Here is a 19,327-nt window from a genome sequence, read left to right as displayed (position 1 = left end):
TAATCCCTTTCAGAAACAAGAACTGCAGCTGTGGTTCTGTTGAGCTAAAGAGAAGATTGTATTTGGCCAACATGACAGCTAATGAATAGACCTGAGGAAGAAGAGCGGTAGGATTGATATGACATGACGTAGGAAGAAGTGGAAGGCTCGAAGGTGACATAGTAAAAACTGAAAGGACAAATGTCAGAAAGATGGTAGGTTTTGAGTAGGTATTAAAAATGTGGAGTATAAAGGAAGAGCTGGAACTTTCTGAGGAGCTGTCAGAGGTTGGTGGTTCCAGGGCTTCTGTATTAAGAAAGAGAGAGGTCAAAAAAGGTCACGTTTAAATAGAACCCTAATTTAGGGACGCGGCTGATACACCTCTTTTTCCTTTTTCCTTTTTTTTTTTTTTTCTCTCTCTCCCCTCTCATGTTTGAATTGACCTTAGGGCAAAAGTGTTGAAAAGTATTGTCTGTTTATCTTTCATTTCTTTATTATCTCATACTAAAGGTTCCAATGTATTCTTACATTTCTTCCCTTTAATGGTAAGTAAATTCAGATGTCATGGACACACTCAAGTGCCTAAGACCTGTATGCTCTCTAGTGTAAGACTCTGGATTGATACTAACTGGAGTGAATAACACTCAGCAGCTTAATATTTTAATATGGTATGAAGTTTGAATTTAAAAAAAAAAACAAAACAACTTGCCTTTTATACTTGTATAATCGTTACAGCTGAACTTCTCAACAGACAGAGCTATAAACGTTTGTTAATAACCTAAGTTTATTGAAGGGACAGGCATATTGCCTCTGCCTATTTTAACTGTCCTAGTCCTCTTTCTAATCTAATTAACCAAGATCCTAAGCAAAGACCATCTCTGTTTCCTTCAGAGGAAGAAAATTGATGTAAGATCAGAAATTAACCTTGTTGCTTTCTGACCAAAGAACTGTCAAAGATAAAGGAGAATCCTTAGCCTGGGAGAGAATTCAACTAAGATTTCTAAATGCAAGTCATGTAGTTGGGCTTAGAAGCATCGTACTATATAGGTTAAGGTCTATTCTTTGGTAGGCATTAGATACCATATACCACTTCCCACATTTCTGTTCCTGAATCTTAGCTCTGATCCTTGTCTCCCTCTATGACTTCACAGAATCATATAACGTTACTTTTAGGTTTCTCAGTCTGTGTGAGGTATACTTGAGAATATTCAGCTATGTAACTGAAGCCTATGTTGGCATTAATCAGATTAAATAGATAAAACAATAGGAAATCCGAGAGGGGAAAGATACTTCACCCAACAGGTATAAGATTATGTGCTAATGATTTTGAGCATAGGTAAAGTCTACTTTAACTATCTTGCTATATCCTGCTTTGCTTTATTTATAGGTCACTTTAGCAGAATAAATTATGTCACCGTGTCTGATCTTCCATGAAGTCTGCAAATGACCTGCTCTCTTGGAAGTTTCTGTTACATATTCAAAAAAGAGCTTTGTGAGTCATATTGGAACAAAACAGCTTTCATTGATGAAACTGGGACTTGTGAACTCAAACTTTTATGAGGAAAGTTTAACAAAGCTCTTCTTCACTAAGCACTAGAACTTTGCTGTTATGCCCAAGGAGGAGGGAGGATTATGAAGGCAAAATCTTTGAAACTTAGGTAGTTGTTTTTGTGTTTTCTTTCAACTTCTGAGCTTGGTGATGAGTTTTTGAGAGGAAAAGGGAATATATTGTGGGGAGGGTGGTTTGTTTTGATTTGTCATTTGTGTTGTGTTTTTTGTTTGTTTGTTTGTTTGTTTTTGTCAAAATCAGTTCACTACTACAAGGAAATGTCTGAATTCCAAAGACAGCGTTTTAACAGTGTCTTATGTCTGCTAAAGAAAAAATACAGTTTAAGTCTTTTGCTTAAAAAAAAGACTGGGAAATATATTAATAGATACTATCCATTCTGAAGAATGGTTTCAATAACTGGAAGGCATTTGGCTTCTATTATATAGTCAGACCAAAAATAAAAAATGGCAGAAGCTGCAAATCAAAATCCCTTAGTTAGTCCTAGTGTGTTGAATGACAGATTGAAAAGCTGGGAGCTGGTCTCTTGGTGAAGAGCAAGTTCAGCCCAACAGTGAGGGCAAGCTTCCTTACCAAGAGGCACCTTGACCCTGACACCTTGACCTTCTCCACCCAATCTGTATTTCTGCTTGGGATTGCCCTGGCCCAGATGCAGGATCTTGCACTTGGCCTTGCTGAACCTCATGAGGTTCGCACTGGCCCACCCCTCAAGCCTTCCCAGGTCCCTCTGAATGGCATCCCTTCCCTCCTGCTTGTCAATTGCACCACACAGTGGAGTCACTTGCAAACTTACTGAGGGTGCACTCGATCCCACTGTCCATGTCGTTGTCAAAGGTGTTAAATAGTGCCAGTCCCAATATTGACCCCTGAGGAACACCACCCATTACTAATCTCCACTTGGAGACAGTTGACAACTCAATAACATGAAGTAAATGTCTCAGAAATATGCATACATGTGTTTGGCTGGATCAGGGCCCTAATCTCAAAAATAATATTAAGCTTTCTGGTCTTGGCCAGGTCAAAATCTGAGTGGACAATATCCTGAGCAAATAAATGTCTTTGGAGAAGACTGAAAGTAACTCTCTCATATCCACATGTGACTGTGTGGGCAATGGAAGAGGCCCAGAAAGACATGAATTCATTTCTCATCTTTGCCACTGTATTTTTTTTAATGTCCTTGTAAAGATCACTTTTCCTTTTGTGCCTTGATTTCTCTCTCTTTGGAGAGTAGGTGCCAGTCCTTGTTGTATACAACAGCTCTGGGACCATGGAAGCTATTAATTGTATTGGGACTCTTGGCAATGTTAACTGTTTAAAAAGAAAGTAACTACGATTTCAAGGGATCTAACTAAATCTTTATTAAGTTCTAAAGGAGTATTAAGTGCAGCAGAAACAAATCTAAAGAGGTTGGGTGTTAGACTAAATTTTTTTTTCTGAAAATATGGCAATGCCAATAGATGAATAAGGTCCATTTTAGAGCACTAGTTATTTTGAAAAGTTTATAAACAAGAGTTAATGTAGTTAAAATGCTTTAGAATAAAACATACTAGAAGACATTAAAAAACAAGTTGTATTTTTAACTTCACAGTTAATTTGCTGGTGCTACAGGTGTTACTGTAATGATGTTAATTTTAATGTTAATCAGTAGAATAATGTTTTTAAATTGTGTTGTGGAGAGCCTTGTCAATAACTGTAGTTTAGCAATATGTATGTTGTTTGATTTTACGGAATATTTTGAAGTTTTAATGAAAGAGGAGTTGTGCCTGTTTTGTTTTTTTTTTATTATTATTATTTTCTTGCCAAGCCAGGAACATAAAAATATAGTATACCACAAATTTACTTTATCAAAATACTTTTTTTCCCCAGTGTTAAAGACTACTAAACTTTAATTTTTTAATGTATTAACTTCACAAACATACTAGATTTTCTGAAATAGTTGTAAAATTTTCCATACAACCCTGTAGGAAGATACTGAAGTTTTTTTTTTTTTCCTTTTTTTAACAGCCAGAAAGTGCCCAATTCTAATTTATACTAGATGTTTGTATTAACGATTTACTTATTGAAAAGAAAAGAAAACAAAGCAAAACTTTGAAAACCATATTTATATTGCTAAAGTTGATAATTAACAGTGATAATAAATTCAGAAACAGTTTGGAAGTACTTGATTTAGTTGAATGCAGCAAAAAGGAGTAGTCTCTACAATGTTGGTTTAGCTTCTTGGATCCATGTGAATGTGTGTAATTTGCAAACATTTTGAATAATATTGACAGTAAGATCAAGAGCCTTCCAAAAAGAACAGGAAATTAAATAATAATAATAATAAAAACAAATAAAAAAGCATAATCCTCCTCCTTTTCTTAACTACATGATCCTAGTCAGAGCCATGTGCAAGTAAACAAAACAGAACAACTAGGTAGCTTAAAGCAGTTGGAAAGAGAGAATTCATATGCGGAGACTGCTATTTAATAAAACGCCAGCTGTAAAGGCAGACCTTTACAGAATACTTGGGAGTGCGCATCTTAGAGAAATTAAATGGAAGAATGAGAGTCACAAAGAATGAAGAGATTTCATGCTTTCCATCCTCACCTTAAGGACTGACTCCATTTTTCTATGTTTAATGTTGCAGAGCTTCAAAAGCTTAGTTTGCTTTGCTACATTAACAGTACATCATCTCTGCATTTTACTGTTTTGGGAAGTGCAGAGCATGGTAGTTAGCAACTTCAGAGTGAGTTGTGAGGTGTCCAACTGCTGAGAGCCTCTGGGAGCAGATGTTGAACCACAGGCCCAAACCTGACATTTTTTTAAGATTTGGGACTTTTTCATAAAGAAAAGTGCTTATGTTAAGTGCTTATTTTTTCCTTATCTATTCTCAGGGTTGCTCTTGTGGAAAATATTCCTGAAGGGATCAACTATTCAGACAGTGCACCATCTCATTTGTCTCTTTTCCAAGGCTGGATGAATTTGCTAAATATGGCTGAAAAGTCTGTTGACATAGTATCTTCCCAGTGGGACCTCAATCACAGTCATCCATCAGCATGCCAGGTATGTTCTAGACTAACAAAAGGGTGGGACTTTAACAATCTGATTTTGTTGTTTCACTATTAATTTTTTAGAGCTGCAGCCCTTCCCTATAGCAGACCTATTTGTTTGGTAGTTTAAAAAAAATGAATAAAAAATACTTTCTTATGAGGATTTTCCTGACAATACATTAGTTTTCTGAGAATAGTGGTACACTGGACTAGCAAACATATTCATCACATATTCATATTGCTTCCATCTTAGGAAAGGATGTAATTGTGTAATCTTTAGAAACCTGCAAATTTGCACCTGTATTAACTCATCCATAATCTGGGAATATCCATAAATCCATATGCTTATTTTCTGTTTGATGAAACTGATCAGGTAAAAGATCGATTATGTGGGTTAATTCTGCAGCCAAATAGATGAGTAGAATTACACTTAGAACTCATCTGGTACAAAACGTATCACATGATTCTTCATATCTTTTCAAAATGGATCTTGGTAGGGGTTCAGGATTTCTGCAATTATGTGCAATAGGAAAAATTATAAATCATACATAGCAAATGAGACAGTCATTACAATGAGACTATGCCAATAAACACATAATTCTTGATAGCAGTCCTCTTAGAAAGGTGGTAAGGGCAGGTTTCCGCTTAATATCACCCTGTCAAACTAAGATATCGAAGAACCGAGAGGCTGAGAGTATCTCTGTCAACCAAATGGATTCTTTGTTGGGGAAAACAAACAAACAAACAAACAAACAAAAAACCACTCAGTTGATGTGGAATTGGGTTAAAATGACAGCAGGGTAACTGTAAGGAATCTACAATACTATACTATGTCACAAACTTTTCACTTTCCTATCTAGTTCTGTTGATGTGCAGTAAAAATGCCTTTTGCTAGCTGATGAAAGTGACTGGTATTCTGAGCAACAAAAGATAGTATTTCAAATAGTCTGTGTTTTCAAATTGTGAACTAGATGCTACTTCTTTTTAGAGAGACTATAGCCTAGTTGAAGGGCATACATTCACCTGTCTTCAGAATAAATCTACTGCATGTCCGTTCAAATGAGTGAAAACTTGAGGTGAGCAGTCAAATGGAAAATGTAGCCCAAACCCTTCCTTTTACAAATATTGGAATATAGTTAGTGAATAAATTTAGTGAGTATCAAAATATTGAGATTTTTTACAATGTAATTATGCAGCTAAGCTTTATTTAAATTTATTGCCTAAGAAACTTCAAACCCATGTACTGTCATTCAAGCAGATGAATTCAAAGACATAGTGCTTTAGATGTTTTCAGGATGTGCATGAATTGGTATGTGCATGAATCTTTTAAAAAATTTTTGTCTGAAAATATTCAACATGTCATTTGCTTCAAAACCAGCAGAGCCTGACAAATCCCAAACAGAGAGTAAAAATAGCAAACTGGAAATTGGGATTTCAGCAGTTAAGCATCAAATCCATTCACTGTTCCACATTTTCATGCAAAGTAAAACTATAAGATATTGCCGAATGTCAGAGCAGGGAAAGGAAGAAGATACATGTAAGTGGATTTGCTCCTTCATCCCCAAATACATTGTTAAAGTCATAAAAAATGAGACATTTTTTATAATATTCTATTTTAGTTATCTATTTGGAATACATAGGTCTTACAAAAGCAAGTAATTACTTCTGTTTAAAAAGTGATTAATATTCCAGTCATTTCCTCATTTGTACAGCAGTGTGGGCTGAACAGCTGATAGATCTTTCTGTCAAGCTTGTCTATTCATCCTAAAACTCTGTGCTGTTATTGACCAGTCTAATTGCTAAAGAAATTGATAAAGAAGCAGACTTTCTTAGCAAATCACTGCCCTGGAAAAGGTATATCAAGTTTAGTGTGTGAAAGAGGGAAGAAAATGTGTATTGTTGCATATGCTTTCTCCCCTAATAAAATTAAAGACAAATTTGAGAGGATTTTCAGTTTTCTGGTGATTTTCAGAAGTATAAGTCAAATATCCTTGAGTCTTTATAAATTTGAGTTCAGGAGTAATTTGCACTTACATACGAGAAGTGTTACGTGGAGAGAGATGCAAAACTTCTAGCTTCTGAGGTGCTTAGTGAGTAAGTTCTAGTTGTTCCCTGGATGATGCTTGTTTTAGCAGAGACTAAGGACATAACCATTTTCCATATGGACCCACATCTTGCTGTATAACTAACAATTTTCATTTTGTGAATATTACAACATATTATAAAGCAAGTTTCTTTGTGAGAGCACTTTAACAGATGTGGATTTTTAGAGAAGAGATGAGTAGGCTAAATTGCCTTTTCTCAATTTATTACAGGGCTTAGCTATGTTCTCTACATGTGTGTTTGTGTATTTATATACACACATGAATCTGTGTATGTATGTATACATATGTACATCCAATATACATACTGAAGAAAAATACAGCAGGAAGTTTCTGCATTTTTGTATAGACATGAATGCATATATATATATATATGCACATCCAATATATATATGGATGATAAACATATATGCTTATGTGTATATAAAATTGCAGAATTTTGTGCCTTTTTTTCTTCAGTTTTGTTAGTGGTTATGTTACCTTGTGTCCTTACCAGTTGCCTCACCATGTTCTGTGGTTCTAAATCTGAAGAAACAGTTATTGCTGACTGAGCTGTCCAGGTTGCAGCTGCTGTGCTCATGCATCTGAGTTTATAAGCCTTGCTGAATTGGAGTCTTCAAATGCAAATACATGATGCTATAATGTTTTGTGTGCTTCCACAGCTTAGCAGGTCAAGTAAACAAATCTTTGGCAAAATAATGAGTAAGCTTTCCATACCTGCTTTTCTCATTCAGAGGAAAAACGTGTTTTGGCATCTTTGTGTTCTCATCTGTGCATTTTCAAGATAGCAGGGTAGTTACACAGAAGGCTTTGAGATTTTTGGAGAATGCAAACATGTGAATCCTCCTGTGGCAGTCTGATGTTCAGAGATATCAGAGGACAGTGGAAACAATTTTGAAAGATAGCTTATAGTTCAGTTGCAATGAAGGGAGAGGTGAACATAAAATCATTCCAATTTCATGATTTTCACAATTAATTTCCTCTGAGTCATCTCATGTTTAGAAACATTAATTCAGAGTGACCTTATATATAGTTTCAAAAAGTCTTCCCTTTCAAATTTCATTTTAAGTTTAGCAAGTAAGAATTGATGCTATCATGGCTTATTGATATTGCCGTGAGTAGCCAGTTCTCCCTGGATGGATATTTGCAGAACCATAAGATGATCAGAGGATAGACCTGTGCCTGACTTTTACACTCATCACACAAAAACAGGTGGTTCTGACTTATCTCTAGTTACCTACCTACCTATTGTGCACTCCCAAATGGCTTGATGGGAGAAGTCTCCTGCTCCACCTAAAAGTGTCAGGTAAGCCAGCTGTCCAGCTTTGCAGTGAATCTCTGAGGGTGAGCTGTGTGTCACTTGCAGACAGCCATCACCCAAGGGTCTTACGTGATTTGTTTGGTAGGACAAATGCTAGTGCCAAAGCATAAGTATCTGTCCTTGACAACTAATAAAAAATGCAAATAAGTACAAAGAAGACAAGAACGCCTCTAAACCTGGTGGCTACCAGCAGAAATTGGCTACAGACAGCTATAGAGATTGCAGTGTATTTTATTTTCTGTAAACTCATCTTTACAAAACCATCTCTCCCCTTCAGGTATTTCCCTGATTCAGCTGCTACAGAATGAGACACAAAAAAGAAATTTTAAAAAATGAGAGTTTTTATAGTGAAAGCATTTTTTTTTAATTCTGAAATTCCAATAATTGACATTTCCTCCCTTTTCCTTACCTGTTTTGCTAGAAGAATGTGAGGAGAGCATTTGAGTTTCTCTCTTCAGCATTAAATAGCAGAAGTTGAATTTAGGATTTCTTCATTTATTTCTTCTGTTGGTTTCTGCTGGTAAACTGTGATTGTTAGTGATGTTTTTTAGATATACCCAAAGGGTTGATCATTGGATAACATTTTAAAATATTAGTAGAACCATATAGAATAAATTCAGAAGAAAATTCTGGAAGTGACCAGTTTTATTCTGTCACAATAAAAAGCTAAGCATTGTCTTAATTGTAGGAATCTAAGTTAACAAAGAGCACAATAATTCAATTTTAGAAAACTTAATAAACAGCATTTTCATGTTTGTATATCCCCTCTTTTATTTTGAATGAGGAATGCATGCTAATAAAGACAACAGCACGCAGGGGAAATCATCCAGGATAGAATCAGTCTGCCTGGTAAGAGTTAAAAAATTCTTTTGGGGGGAATTTCAGAGCTTTTCGGTAGTAGTAACTTTTTTTGTCTGTTTTAAATTCACCAGCTTACTCTGCTGTACAGTTGGGACTGATGTTTCAGATGTATAGTAGTTTAAAGCTGCCATGAGAGTGTCTGTCTCTTCATTTGATGTATACATTTTACAGCCTATTTTGTCTTTTTCAGTAAGTTTGCTAACACAGCACTGTGAAAAGTGTAAGAGAATATTTCATCAGGATAGGCATTTTTCCTAATGGTATATTCTGCTAAAATGCAAATAGGGTACAAAGTAGCGTGCTGCATTTTCATAGCACTTGCCTTGTTACTACTTCTCATCCCTCACAAGCTAACTCCATAGAAATGATTCTGATCGCTGTCACGTAGTCACACGGCAGCCTGGTATTGTCTCACAAAGGAAATGTGGTCTGAATGACAGCATGAGGGTTTATATTCAACAGAAGCATTTCAAATGTGCTGACAGTAGTGACAAAACTCTTCAGACCTTCTGTCCTGTCTTTTTCCCTTTTCATAGAGCAAAATGGTAAAACTGCAAGTAAACATGTCAGAAAGTGTAGAAACTGAGTTTCAAATTAATATTAATGGGAAAAGAAGGCCAGGTACTTCAACAATGAAAAAAAGAATCTCTAGTATCCTACTTTAGTACATGCAGATTTTTAAAGACAAGTGTATTTGTCATAGTTGTACAGAGTGCCTAGACGAGTTTCGATCCCTGCCAAGGGATGATGCAGTGAGAGGAGACAGCAGGAATTATTTCCAGTTCTGACACTGGGTGGTGGGGTGCTGTTTTTTGTGTTCCAGTATAAACATACGCATTTCTGGTGAGCGTGCTCCTAGTTTTAATCAGCCACAGTTTATGATTCTGTAATCATCACAAGAGATGCTTTAAATGTTTCTATCAATGTGAGGTTTCACCATTTATGAGCATATTTTGATGAAAAAAAAAAAAAAACATGATAAATGTATAGCTTGTAATGTTCTGTAATGGAAAAGAGATGTATTTTCAGAGAAGATGCTTTGATTGGAATGCAGGGCTGCACTCCAAGTGATCTGTTCACCCACTGAAATGTCAGACTGGTCTGTAAGAGACAGACAGCTAGATGGTCTATCCAGGGTGCTGTGTTGGTCACATCAGCACATACTAAGATTGGGTAAAACGGATCAAGGCATTGGCTGGAAACTGAGCAGAAACCAGTGTAGTCATTGCAAGTCCCAGATTTGACTTCAGTGCCATTCTGCAGCAGTTGCAGGAAAGGCCCTCTAAGGGGACCACTTCTGTGCCCCAGGGTCACAGTGGTGCTGAACTCTGTTGTTGGCTGCTAAGTTCCTGCAAGCCATGGGATGCACAGGGAGCTGTGCTGTAGGTTCGAGCCAGCAAGCAGGCATATGTAACAGAAGTAAAACATAAACATTCTGTGTTTCCGTTGCAGCCTCTGGCTGCTCTATAATATTGAGAAACCTAGTTCTTAGGAGGCTGGGTATTCTTATTTTGCCTCATATACTCAAATACTGGGAAGTGAATCTTAGGCAGTATGTCTGTACTATAGACAGATGAAGAGCTGGTTTCTGTGACTGCTGAAATCCCAGCAAGGCTCCAAGTGTCAATCTGCAAGTGTCAATTAGAGGGCAAAGGATGGCTTTCCCCTCACTGCTGCTTCTGGTTGTGATGTGGGAGGAGGGTTTTTTGTCTGAAGTTTTGTTGGTACACACTACATCAGATTGCTTCATCCCTAACTGCTTCTGCATTGACTGTGGTTGTTGAACAGAAAGATCCTTCTAAGATTTTAAGAGTAATGTTTTGTATGGAGAATTCTCTAACATGGTCTTGTGGAAAGCTTCCACCTGTTTGAAAGTTGATATGTGTTTTTTGTTTTTTGTTTTTTGTTTTTTTGCTTTAGCTTGACATACGGGATTTTTCCTTGTGACCAGCACAACACTGAATCTATGTGAGCTATGTAGCTAGGGCAGACACTTCGTCTGCTGATTAAACCCAAAGATTTTTTGTACAATACTGCTAATTGTAAGTGGTGCCTGCTGTAGTAAGTTCAAACAGCAGCAAGGAAGCAGGCTCTCTGTGGCTGTAGTAACCATGGCACAATATCCAGTAGTACATTGGATATTTTATTCTTTTATTCTGCACATCATGTAGCTAGATGCTTCTAACCAAGCATTTTCCTTTAGCTTAAGATATGAACGTAAAAAGTAAATATTTACTATGCAAAGGTCTACTTTTTATTTGCTTCTTGGACGTGGAAAAATGTGACTTGATTGAAAATTTTATTTCTCATATGAAACAATTACCTTGATTTCTGTTTTAACATGTATACAGTTGAGTATGATATTCCTTTTTTTGTTTTGTTAGAAATAAGGCTCACATAATAAAGTTAAAGCATTGTAAAAAGGAGAAGTGTATGAAATACATTTACATTATTGTTCTCCTTCCTGGTATATCTCATCTGAAAACAAACGTGACTACAAGAAAATGTTTTGTACTATGGTTAGAACCACTTACAAAAAATTACTCATTACAAAAATATGTGTAATCTGTAAATCTTTTCCTTGCAATTTTTATCCTAGTTTAACAGAATGTAATTATTTATAAGAAAGCTAATGTAAAAATACATTTATGCAGAACTGGACACCTCATTCTGTGTGTGTCACCTGTCATTGATAGTATTGCACAGTCTGGGAAAAGGAAGAAGCAAGTTTGTCCTTCAGAATAGTAATTTTCTAACCTTTAGGTTAGATTTAACCATATTTTGGAACATATTTACTCAGCTGTTATACACATTTACATTTTTTGTTTTAATGTGCCTCTTTTTTATTATTATTTATTTTTGATATGCTACTTAAACAATTCTATCTTAAAATTTCTGCTTTCCTTTACTATTTTTCCTAGGGTCAGCGTCTTTTTGAAAAATTGCTTGAACTGGCATCTCGAAATATTGAGATAAAACTAGTGAGTGATATCCTGCCTGTGGAATCAAAAGTATTAAATGACTTGAAAACAAAGGGTAAGACCAGGGTCTTTATGTTGTTATGCTATTGACTGCTACGTAATGTTTCTTTTGCTTTAAATGAAGGCTCGAATGGCATACATAAAATGCAAACTGTTGTTGAGCAGTGTTGTCCAATAATCCTATACCTCTCTTTGGTGCATTGTTATCAAAAATTGGGAACTTCTACAACTATTATTGTAGTTGAAGTAGAGGCTTGCACTTTGCAAGTGGTTAAAAATGTGGTGCGGTGCTTAGATAGATGGTTAAAGCCATTATTTCCATATTAATAGTAGGCAATGTAACTTGAGATGTTGCTGTTACATCCTGTGGGACAAGATAGTTTCCTCTTTTAAGCAACAGCAAAATAATTTAGTAAACCAACATGTCTATGCTACTGATGATTCTGAAGCACTGGAAAATACTAGTCAGCTTTAGCCGACTGACACGTGTTTCTGTGCTAAAGGTATTTCTCAGGTGCCTGCTTTCTTAATGATTGTTTGGAAGTTCAAAATCCCTAACCAAAGAGGGATTACGCGCTGACGCTACATGACTAAACTTGTTTTATGTAACAATGTGTGGAAAAACAGCAAGGAGAATTTTTAAAATGCTAAAAGAAATTACAATACCTAAAGAGTTTTAACAATCTCACACATGTTTCTCCTGAATGATAATACATTAATTAATCTATATAATCTGATATAAAAAATAATCTGATTTTTAAGGGTAGGATACATCTTTAAATGGCAACAAGAACCTATATATTTTGACAATAATCATTTTTGACAGAGATTTATCTAATATATGGATCGCAAAGGGAATTCTTAAAAACAAATTAATCTAAGCAGTTGCTACTTTTACCAGCACTCTAACATAATGTGCTTGTGTGGTGAAGAACAAACAACACTCGTTTCCAACAAAAGTTAATTTTGATTTAACTTCTTTGTAATCTCCTGACCAAGAAAGTAAAAGAAAATTGTTAGAGGAAGTCCTGATTCCTTAGAGATCACCTTTTAATCAAGACTGACATGTTATTTCAATGTAATATCTGTGGAGACATATCACTTCATGACACCGCCTATTCCAGGACTTTGATTATTTCTATTACATGACCAAAAGTGATACTGATCCTTTGATAGCTAGTGAGTATACATCAGCTCTGACAGACATCTATGAAGTAAGGAATTAAGTTTTCCTGATGTGTTGAAAATGAAATATATGTTTTAATAGCAACACCAGTGAAACTGTCTTTGAAAAAGTGATTTCATTTCCCTGTGGCTCTAGCGTCCCCAGTTTCCCTCAGTCAGACACAGTTAGAGGTAGAACCTGTAAATTTATATTGATGTACTGGGCAATAGATATTAGATATGCCATTTATTTAGAATACCAAGTATCAGAAGCTGTCCTGTTTAAAAAAAAAAAAAAAAAAAAAAAAAAAGCTAAAATTATTTTAATCAGGGAAGGGAACTGTGTTTGTCATTAGCACTTCTGTCAGTTTGTGGGAGATAATCAGTCCTGTGAGCTTTTTGAACAAGTAAATAAAACATAATCTTATACTATATTATTACTTTCGGTTTTATGTCTTGCTTAGATCCCTGAGACAGGAAATTTTAGAGTATTCAAATGAAGGGATCAATATATATGAGTGCTCTTCGCTACAAAGAATCAGAGTCACTTACATGTAGTAATTCTTGTGAGTTTTGCTGCCATCCTCTTTGATCGTTGTAATTATAGGCCAACTGTTGGCCTTTTCCAAAGATAAATACTGGAACTTCCTGCTTTTCTCACTATAAATGTTTTTTTTTTTTTCATTCCATATTTCAGTTTATGTCAACAAATTCAGATATTTCTGTTAGAATGTCCTGATTATGATGTAGTGATTGCCAGCTCTTGCATTTATTTTTTTTTTCCTTATTTTTATTTCCAGGAAAACTGGTTAAATTTTTATTCAGTTCTGCATTCCTGAACAGAGAGAACTTAGTTTTAACATGCCACTTTCAATTAGAATATCAGATGTAATTGTCTTAATTTTAGGTTGAAATGAGCAGACCTTGTATGAACAGATGATTCATGGTTCGTCTCACATGGTGTGTCCTGCTTGTGTCAAGTAGAAATTCACTGGTATGCTAGCTATGCAACTCCAATTTCCAGTAGTTCGATAATAAGAATAACACAGTGGGTGGAAAATATATCTACATTAGCTTTTTTCACATTTGCTGGAGAAACAAGGACTGTTACCTGCTACTGTCATCTTAGCTGATGGCAAACATGTCATTACATTCTACTATGCTATGCTGGAGGATTCATCCACTAAAATTATTAATCTCTCTTCTTGTGAGGATCTGGCCAGCTGCATCCTTAGAAATTATTCAGAACTGATTCCTGAAAGGGAACCGTGACTCATCTTTTGGACATGTATATTCATGAAGATAAATATTTTTTCCCCTGCAACTGGTCAGATTTATCTTAGAAAGTATATTATGCACCTTTTTAACTAATTATTTTCTCCTGTGGGAAAGAAAACAGTAAAAACATCAATAGCTCTGCCAAGTTTCAAAGCTTCTCAAGATGGAGAGCCAGAATACATCTGGCTGAATTAGACCCAAAGTCCCTCTCACGGCATGTCTGAATAGGCAGAGGAGGGTCCAAGCCCAACTCCATGGTTCACCAGCTAACAGATCAAGCTGGTGGAGAGAAATCACATACATAGCTCATTGGGCTCTGGGAGTTTCACATATTCATGAGCCTGTCTTCCCCTTGCTAGGTAAGCACAGGCTATCCTCGTCCTTCTAAAGCAGGTTGCATGCAATAGTCAGAACATGTAACAGCTCTGCTGCACCTCACCATGGATACTGAGACTATGCCTGCCAGCCAGATTATTCTATCAGGTATTTCAGTATTCTAGGCAGACATGAGTGGAGTCCCCGTGGCTCTTCTCCCAATTTCTGATCTGCAGAAAGCACCTTTGGTAGAATTTCCCAACCCAAGACCGCATCCTAGTCCTCTTCGCTCATCCCTCCTTCCCGCTGTCCCCCCTGCTGGCTAACAGGTGAAAGTTGAACTTCGACTTCAGATTCGCGCTGATGGGGTAAGATAAAGCACATTTTACATGGACAGGAGAGCAAAACTGACCTGTTATAGAGTGAAATAAAACGAGTAATTTACAGAGTGATGAGCGATGTCAGTACAGAAATCTGAACTAGCTGGGAACCTGCAGGTTTTTTCACTACCTTTGAGCCTTTCTTTGTCCCGTCTTTACACTCCTGACTCGCTTGAGCTAGCTGTAAAGCTGGATAGTTTAGTGACAGAAGCAGTCAAGCAGCATCAGAGTGAAACAGATTGATTCACTGTGCCCACACACCTAGAGCTGCGGTGATAGGAACCTCTGAGTGCTGGGATAATGTACTTTTGCTAATAATTGTTGCAGTGTGGGAGTGTTATTTAGTAGCAAAAATAAGCATTTGGAAATGAGGAAATACTAGCCCCCAGAATATATATTTATGATAGACTTTAATTACATTATCTAGTGCTATCTTGTACATGGAATACCTAACTGGTGCTTGCTATAATCTTACTACATTAGTTAATCAGACAGCTTTTCCATTGTGTTGAATGAGAATACATCAAACATTTAATGCCTAAGGGAGATGATGCTCATTCAGGGGATATTATTTCTGTTAGTAATGGGTAGAATCTTTTTTTATCTTCGTATTTAATGCATGTCTCCAGGCTTTCTTTATTGCACATCTGCCAGATCCTGCACTGAATATAGAATGATTTATTTCCTCATAGGCTTTTCCATGGTGCTGCTCGCTGTGGTATCTGAGTGCTCTGCAAATACAGTATTAATGAATTTCTTTTTACATCACTGTTAGGAGAGGTTGCTTGATGCTGTCTCTCAGGGACAACTAGCAATTATTAATTCCAGAATAGGCACCAGAAGTCACATTTTCGTGACTTCAAACAAATCGCATTTGTTTTTTTTTACAGTTGTAATTAAAAAAAAAAAAAAAAAAGTGTAAACTGAAAAAAAGACCACATGTATGTTCTCCCAATTAATATTTTCAAAATTAGTACGAAACAGGCTATAAACTATGATGCTGTTTTTACAGTACCTTTAATAATATGCAGTCCTGGGATGAAGTCTTGATTCTCTTTAGTTAATGTTAAAGCAACATTTCACTTTTCACCTGTGTATACAAATAGTATGTATATATCTGTATGACTGTCTTGTGAAAGGTAGGTCTGCTTGTATGCAAAATGTGGCTCACTGTGGAAACAAACACGTTCTTCTTTATCCTTCATGTGCTGTGACAGTAGCTTATTAATGCTTGTTTTCAAGGTTATTGTTTTAGCCTTTTCTCAGCTGTGGTTCAGTGTACCAGATTGAAACATTTCTTGTAACCCTCCCACTCCTTGCACATAATTATGTACCACTCTTTGTTCCTCAGTAAAATTTGAATGGTATTGTCTGCAATTAGCAGGTTGTTGTATCATTTCTTACGTGTACAGATTCCAAATCCCTTGCTAATTACAATATTATTTTAGCTGGCAATGTTAATGCTTTTTAAGACATGCCAATGGATTTCCTTCCTTCAATTTGTATTGCTTCATTCCTTTTCTTTTTGCTTTTTTTTTTTTTTTTTTTCCTTTTTATGAGTCATTTCTCAAATATTTGCAAGGAATTTGTTTTGTTTTGTGAATACTGGCTGCAATAGATATGGAGAGAGGAGTCTGTCCATATCACAAATGTGATTAAAAAATCAGCTAATTTAGCTTGCAGCTATTAAATGTTACTGATGAAACTGAAGAATAATATGAAGTCTCTGTGCTAACGCAGGCTCTAATCGTTAGATCATATGTACAGCTCTGAGTCACTGAGCAGTTTGTGCACATTTGCCCAGGATTATTCTCTCTCCTAACCAGATGCAACCAAATTAGAAAAACAGAAAAGTTTTATTATTGTGGGGAGACAAAGAAATCAGTAGAAAGTGGAACTCTGTAAGCTTTTTGAGCTTTTATTTGTGCACTTTTAGATTGCAAACACTAACTTATACCATTCTGTGACAAATTAAATCAGTCTGTCTGGGCAGCTGCATGATCCCAGTCTCCTCCTTGCCATCCTCACCATATGTTGTCCCTACCTTTTTCCTTGCACCAGCGATCATGTGGCAAAACAGTTCAGGTTTGGCTACAAACTGCTTTGTTTTGTTGGCTGGCTTAATTTTATTTGCATTAGATTTCTGCATTACTCAGTCTATGATCTCATGGGCATAAATGACGGGTACAACACAGAGATAGGGAACATGTGGCTGGGATTGGCAATGGAAGCATGGCCTGGTTTTGATAGGCTTAATCCACCAGTTTATCTAGGGATTTTTGTTTAGCTGGGTTTTTTCCTTTACTTTTGTTTTAATGAAATTGTTTCACAATGGACAGCAATAGTGAATATGATATATATCAGATGAAATGTGTTTAAAGCTGTATTCTGTCTGCTTCTGTTGGCATACTAAAGGTCCAGAGTAGTTTGAGAGCTGTCAGGCTTGTGGGACATGAGTTCTCTACCTTCAGCCACAAACACTTTTACTTTCTCTGTGTCTAGTTGTGGGGGTATGGGAAGAAGACTTCATATTTTTATATTATATAGAAAGACTGAAAAAATTGTGTTATGTTGTAGAAGAGGTGGAGAATGTGATGAACATGTGGAGAACATCAGCCCAGTTTCTTTTTTGAAACAAGCTGTCAGTTAAGCACTTTTTTTAACCTAAACCCTTTGTGTATTGCACGCCTTAGGAATGTAGAGTCCTCCATTTCAGAGTCATAGAATGAGTCAGGTTGGAAAAGACCTCTAAAATATTCTAGTCCAGCTTTAAATTGGGAAAAAAATAATTTGGGAGAAACTAAAGTTTTTCTTTTGAAAATAAAATCTATAGGAGTTAGAGAGGTTGCCACCTCCTGATGTGCTCCTGTAAGCAGGCTGGGGTTTTGTGAAAGTGGATGGTAGGGTAAACTGTGATGAAATTAACTGAATAATTTTATCAGCCCCGAATATTTGGTTTCAGTATTAGAGAAAGTGTTCAAAATAAGTGGACAGTGGATTTTAAGCAGATTATGAAAGAGAAATCATGTGAAATTTTAAGACGAAAGTAAACAGCCCTCTGTGTGGAATGGCCTTATGAGTATTCATCTCTGGTGCATCGGAGAGGTCCAGATTGGTTTAAAGTGTGTTTTTAATCTTTCCAAATTATTATAGAAACTATAACCCAAGCACGCGTATTTAAATAAGAATTTAATTCATGTTCATCTGAAAATAATGCTGGGAGTAAACATAAAAAACATTGCGAAGACTAAAAGGAAAATACACTCCATTCGTACAGTGGGATGCTGGTATCCTGAATTTGGGTCTTGAAGAGATTTCTGCTTGCCCAGATGGCCAGCTGTACAACGTACGATAAAATTATCAGCTGACAGATGCATTCTCCATAGGAGTGTAATGAGTGTTGTTAAGAGCTGAAGTTCAGTTGATGGTTATGAGGCACTGAATGGAGTTGTAGCTCCACTGCTTTCTTTGTCAGTTTTTCCCAGACCAGGTTCTTTAAGACTGCAAGGAAGGGTGTTGGAGATAAGTTACCATTCTTTCAAAAGTTAGAACCAAAAATAGACTCATTTTGTCTTTGATTTTTCAGGGACTAGTAAGCAGGATCCTTTGAAAGGACCAGGGGTTAGTTCTCCTGAAGGAAACAAGTAATTTGATCTGAGTTTTGTAACGTTAAAGAATGATGGTTCAGTTTCACATTGGAAATTCAAGCATTCAAGTATCTGTCTTATGTCTAGGCAACACTAACATGCAGAAACTCCTGTTTAGCTGTTTTTTTGTTTGTTTTGGGTTGGTGGTGGTAAATGTCTTTCTGTTTCAGCACCTAAACTCCTTTGCCTCAGTTTATGTTGCTAAATGTGCACATGTCCACTGAAGTCTTGATAGGAAGGAAATGTTCAACGTTGGTTTTATGCCTAAATCCCATGAGGACTCATAAGAAATATTTCTCATTTGTTTCAGCTGGGGAGCTAGATCCTGCAATGTAAGGTAAGCCAAGCCATGTCCAACCTTATAAATCATGATTGAAAAAAGAGGGTGGGTAAAATTTTTATTACATCTTAGAATCACATGTAGGCAAACCGAATGTTTTTGACATAGAACATTTGCCTGAATCCTGGAAGAATATGTTCAAAATCCTTCTCCTTCTGAAGGTTTCCAAATTTTCAGCTTGAAGGAGAGTTACCTACCTTACCAGACACCTGACAGAAATAAGATTGTGTAAGCTAGTATTGAAGATCTTTAACCTCATAAAATAGGGTTTATGATAATGAAGGTTTGGAAAATGTAGAGGGTATTTTGTACATGAGCTCCATGGATCCCTCCTATATGAGCTCTAACAGTTTGAAGAAATTC

At 36.3% G+C, this 19,327-nt stretch overlaps 1 protein-coding gene across 2 annotated transcripts in view; it reads left to right on the top strand.

Moving 5' to 3' along the window:
- Positions 1 to 19,327, top strand: part of PLD5 (phospholipase D family member 5) — a gene marked incomplete at both ends in the record, with an annotated part of 169,719 nt that overhangs the window by 97,083 nt on the left and 53,309 nt on the right. For both annotated transcript variants that reach the window (XM_082756480.1, XM_082756481.1), the window contains 2 exons: positions 4,420 to 4,588; positions 11,781 to 11,895. In XM_082756480.1, the coding sequence (XP_082612606.1) occupies positions 4,420 to 4,588; positions 11,781 to 11,895 (284 nt within the window). The remainder of the gene's footprint in view (positions 1 to 4,419; positions 4,589 to 11,780; positions 11,896 to 19,327) is intronic.

Source organism: Aythya marila (assembly GCF_965140915.1).
Source record: "Aythya marila genome assembly, chromosome: 3".
NCBI lineage: Eukaryota > Metazoa > Chordata > Aves > Anseriformes > Anatidae > Aythya > Aythya marila.
Note: the sequence above shows the minus strand (reverse complement) of the source record. Positions and strands in the feature narration are given on the sequence as shown.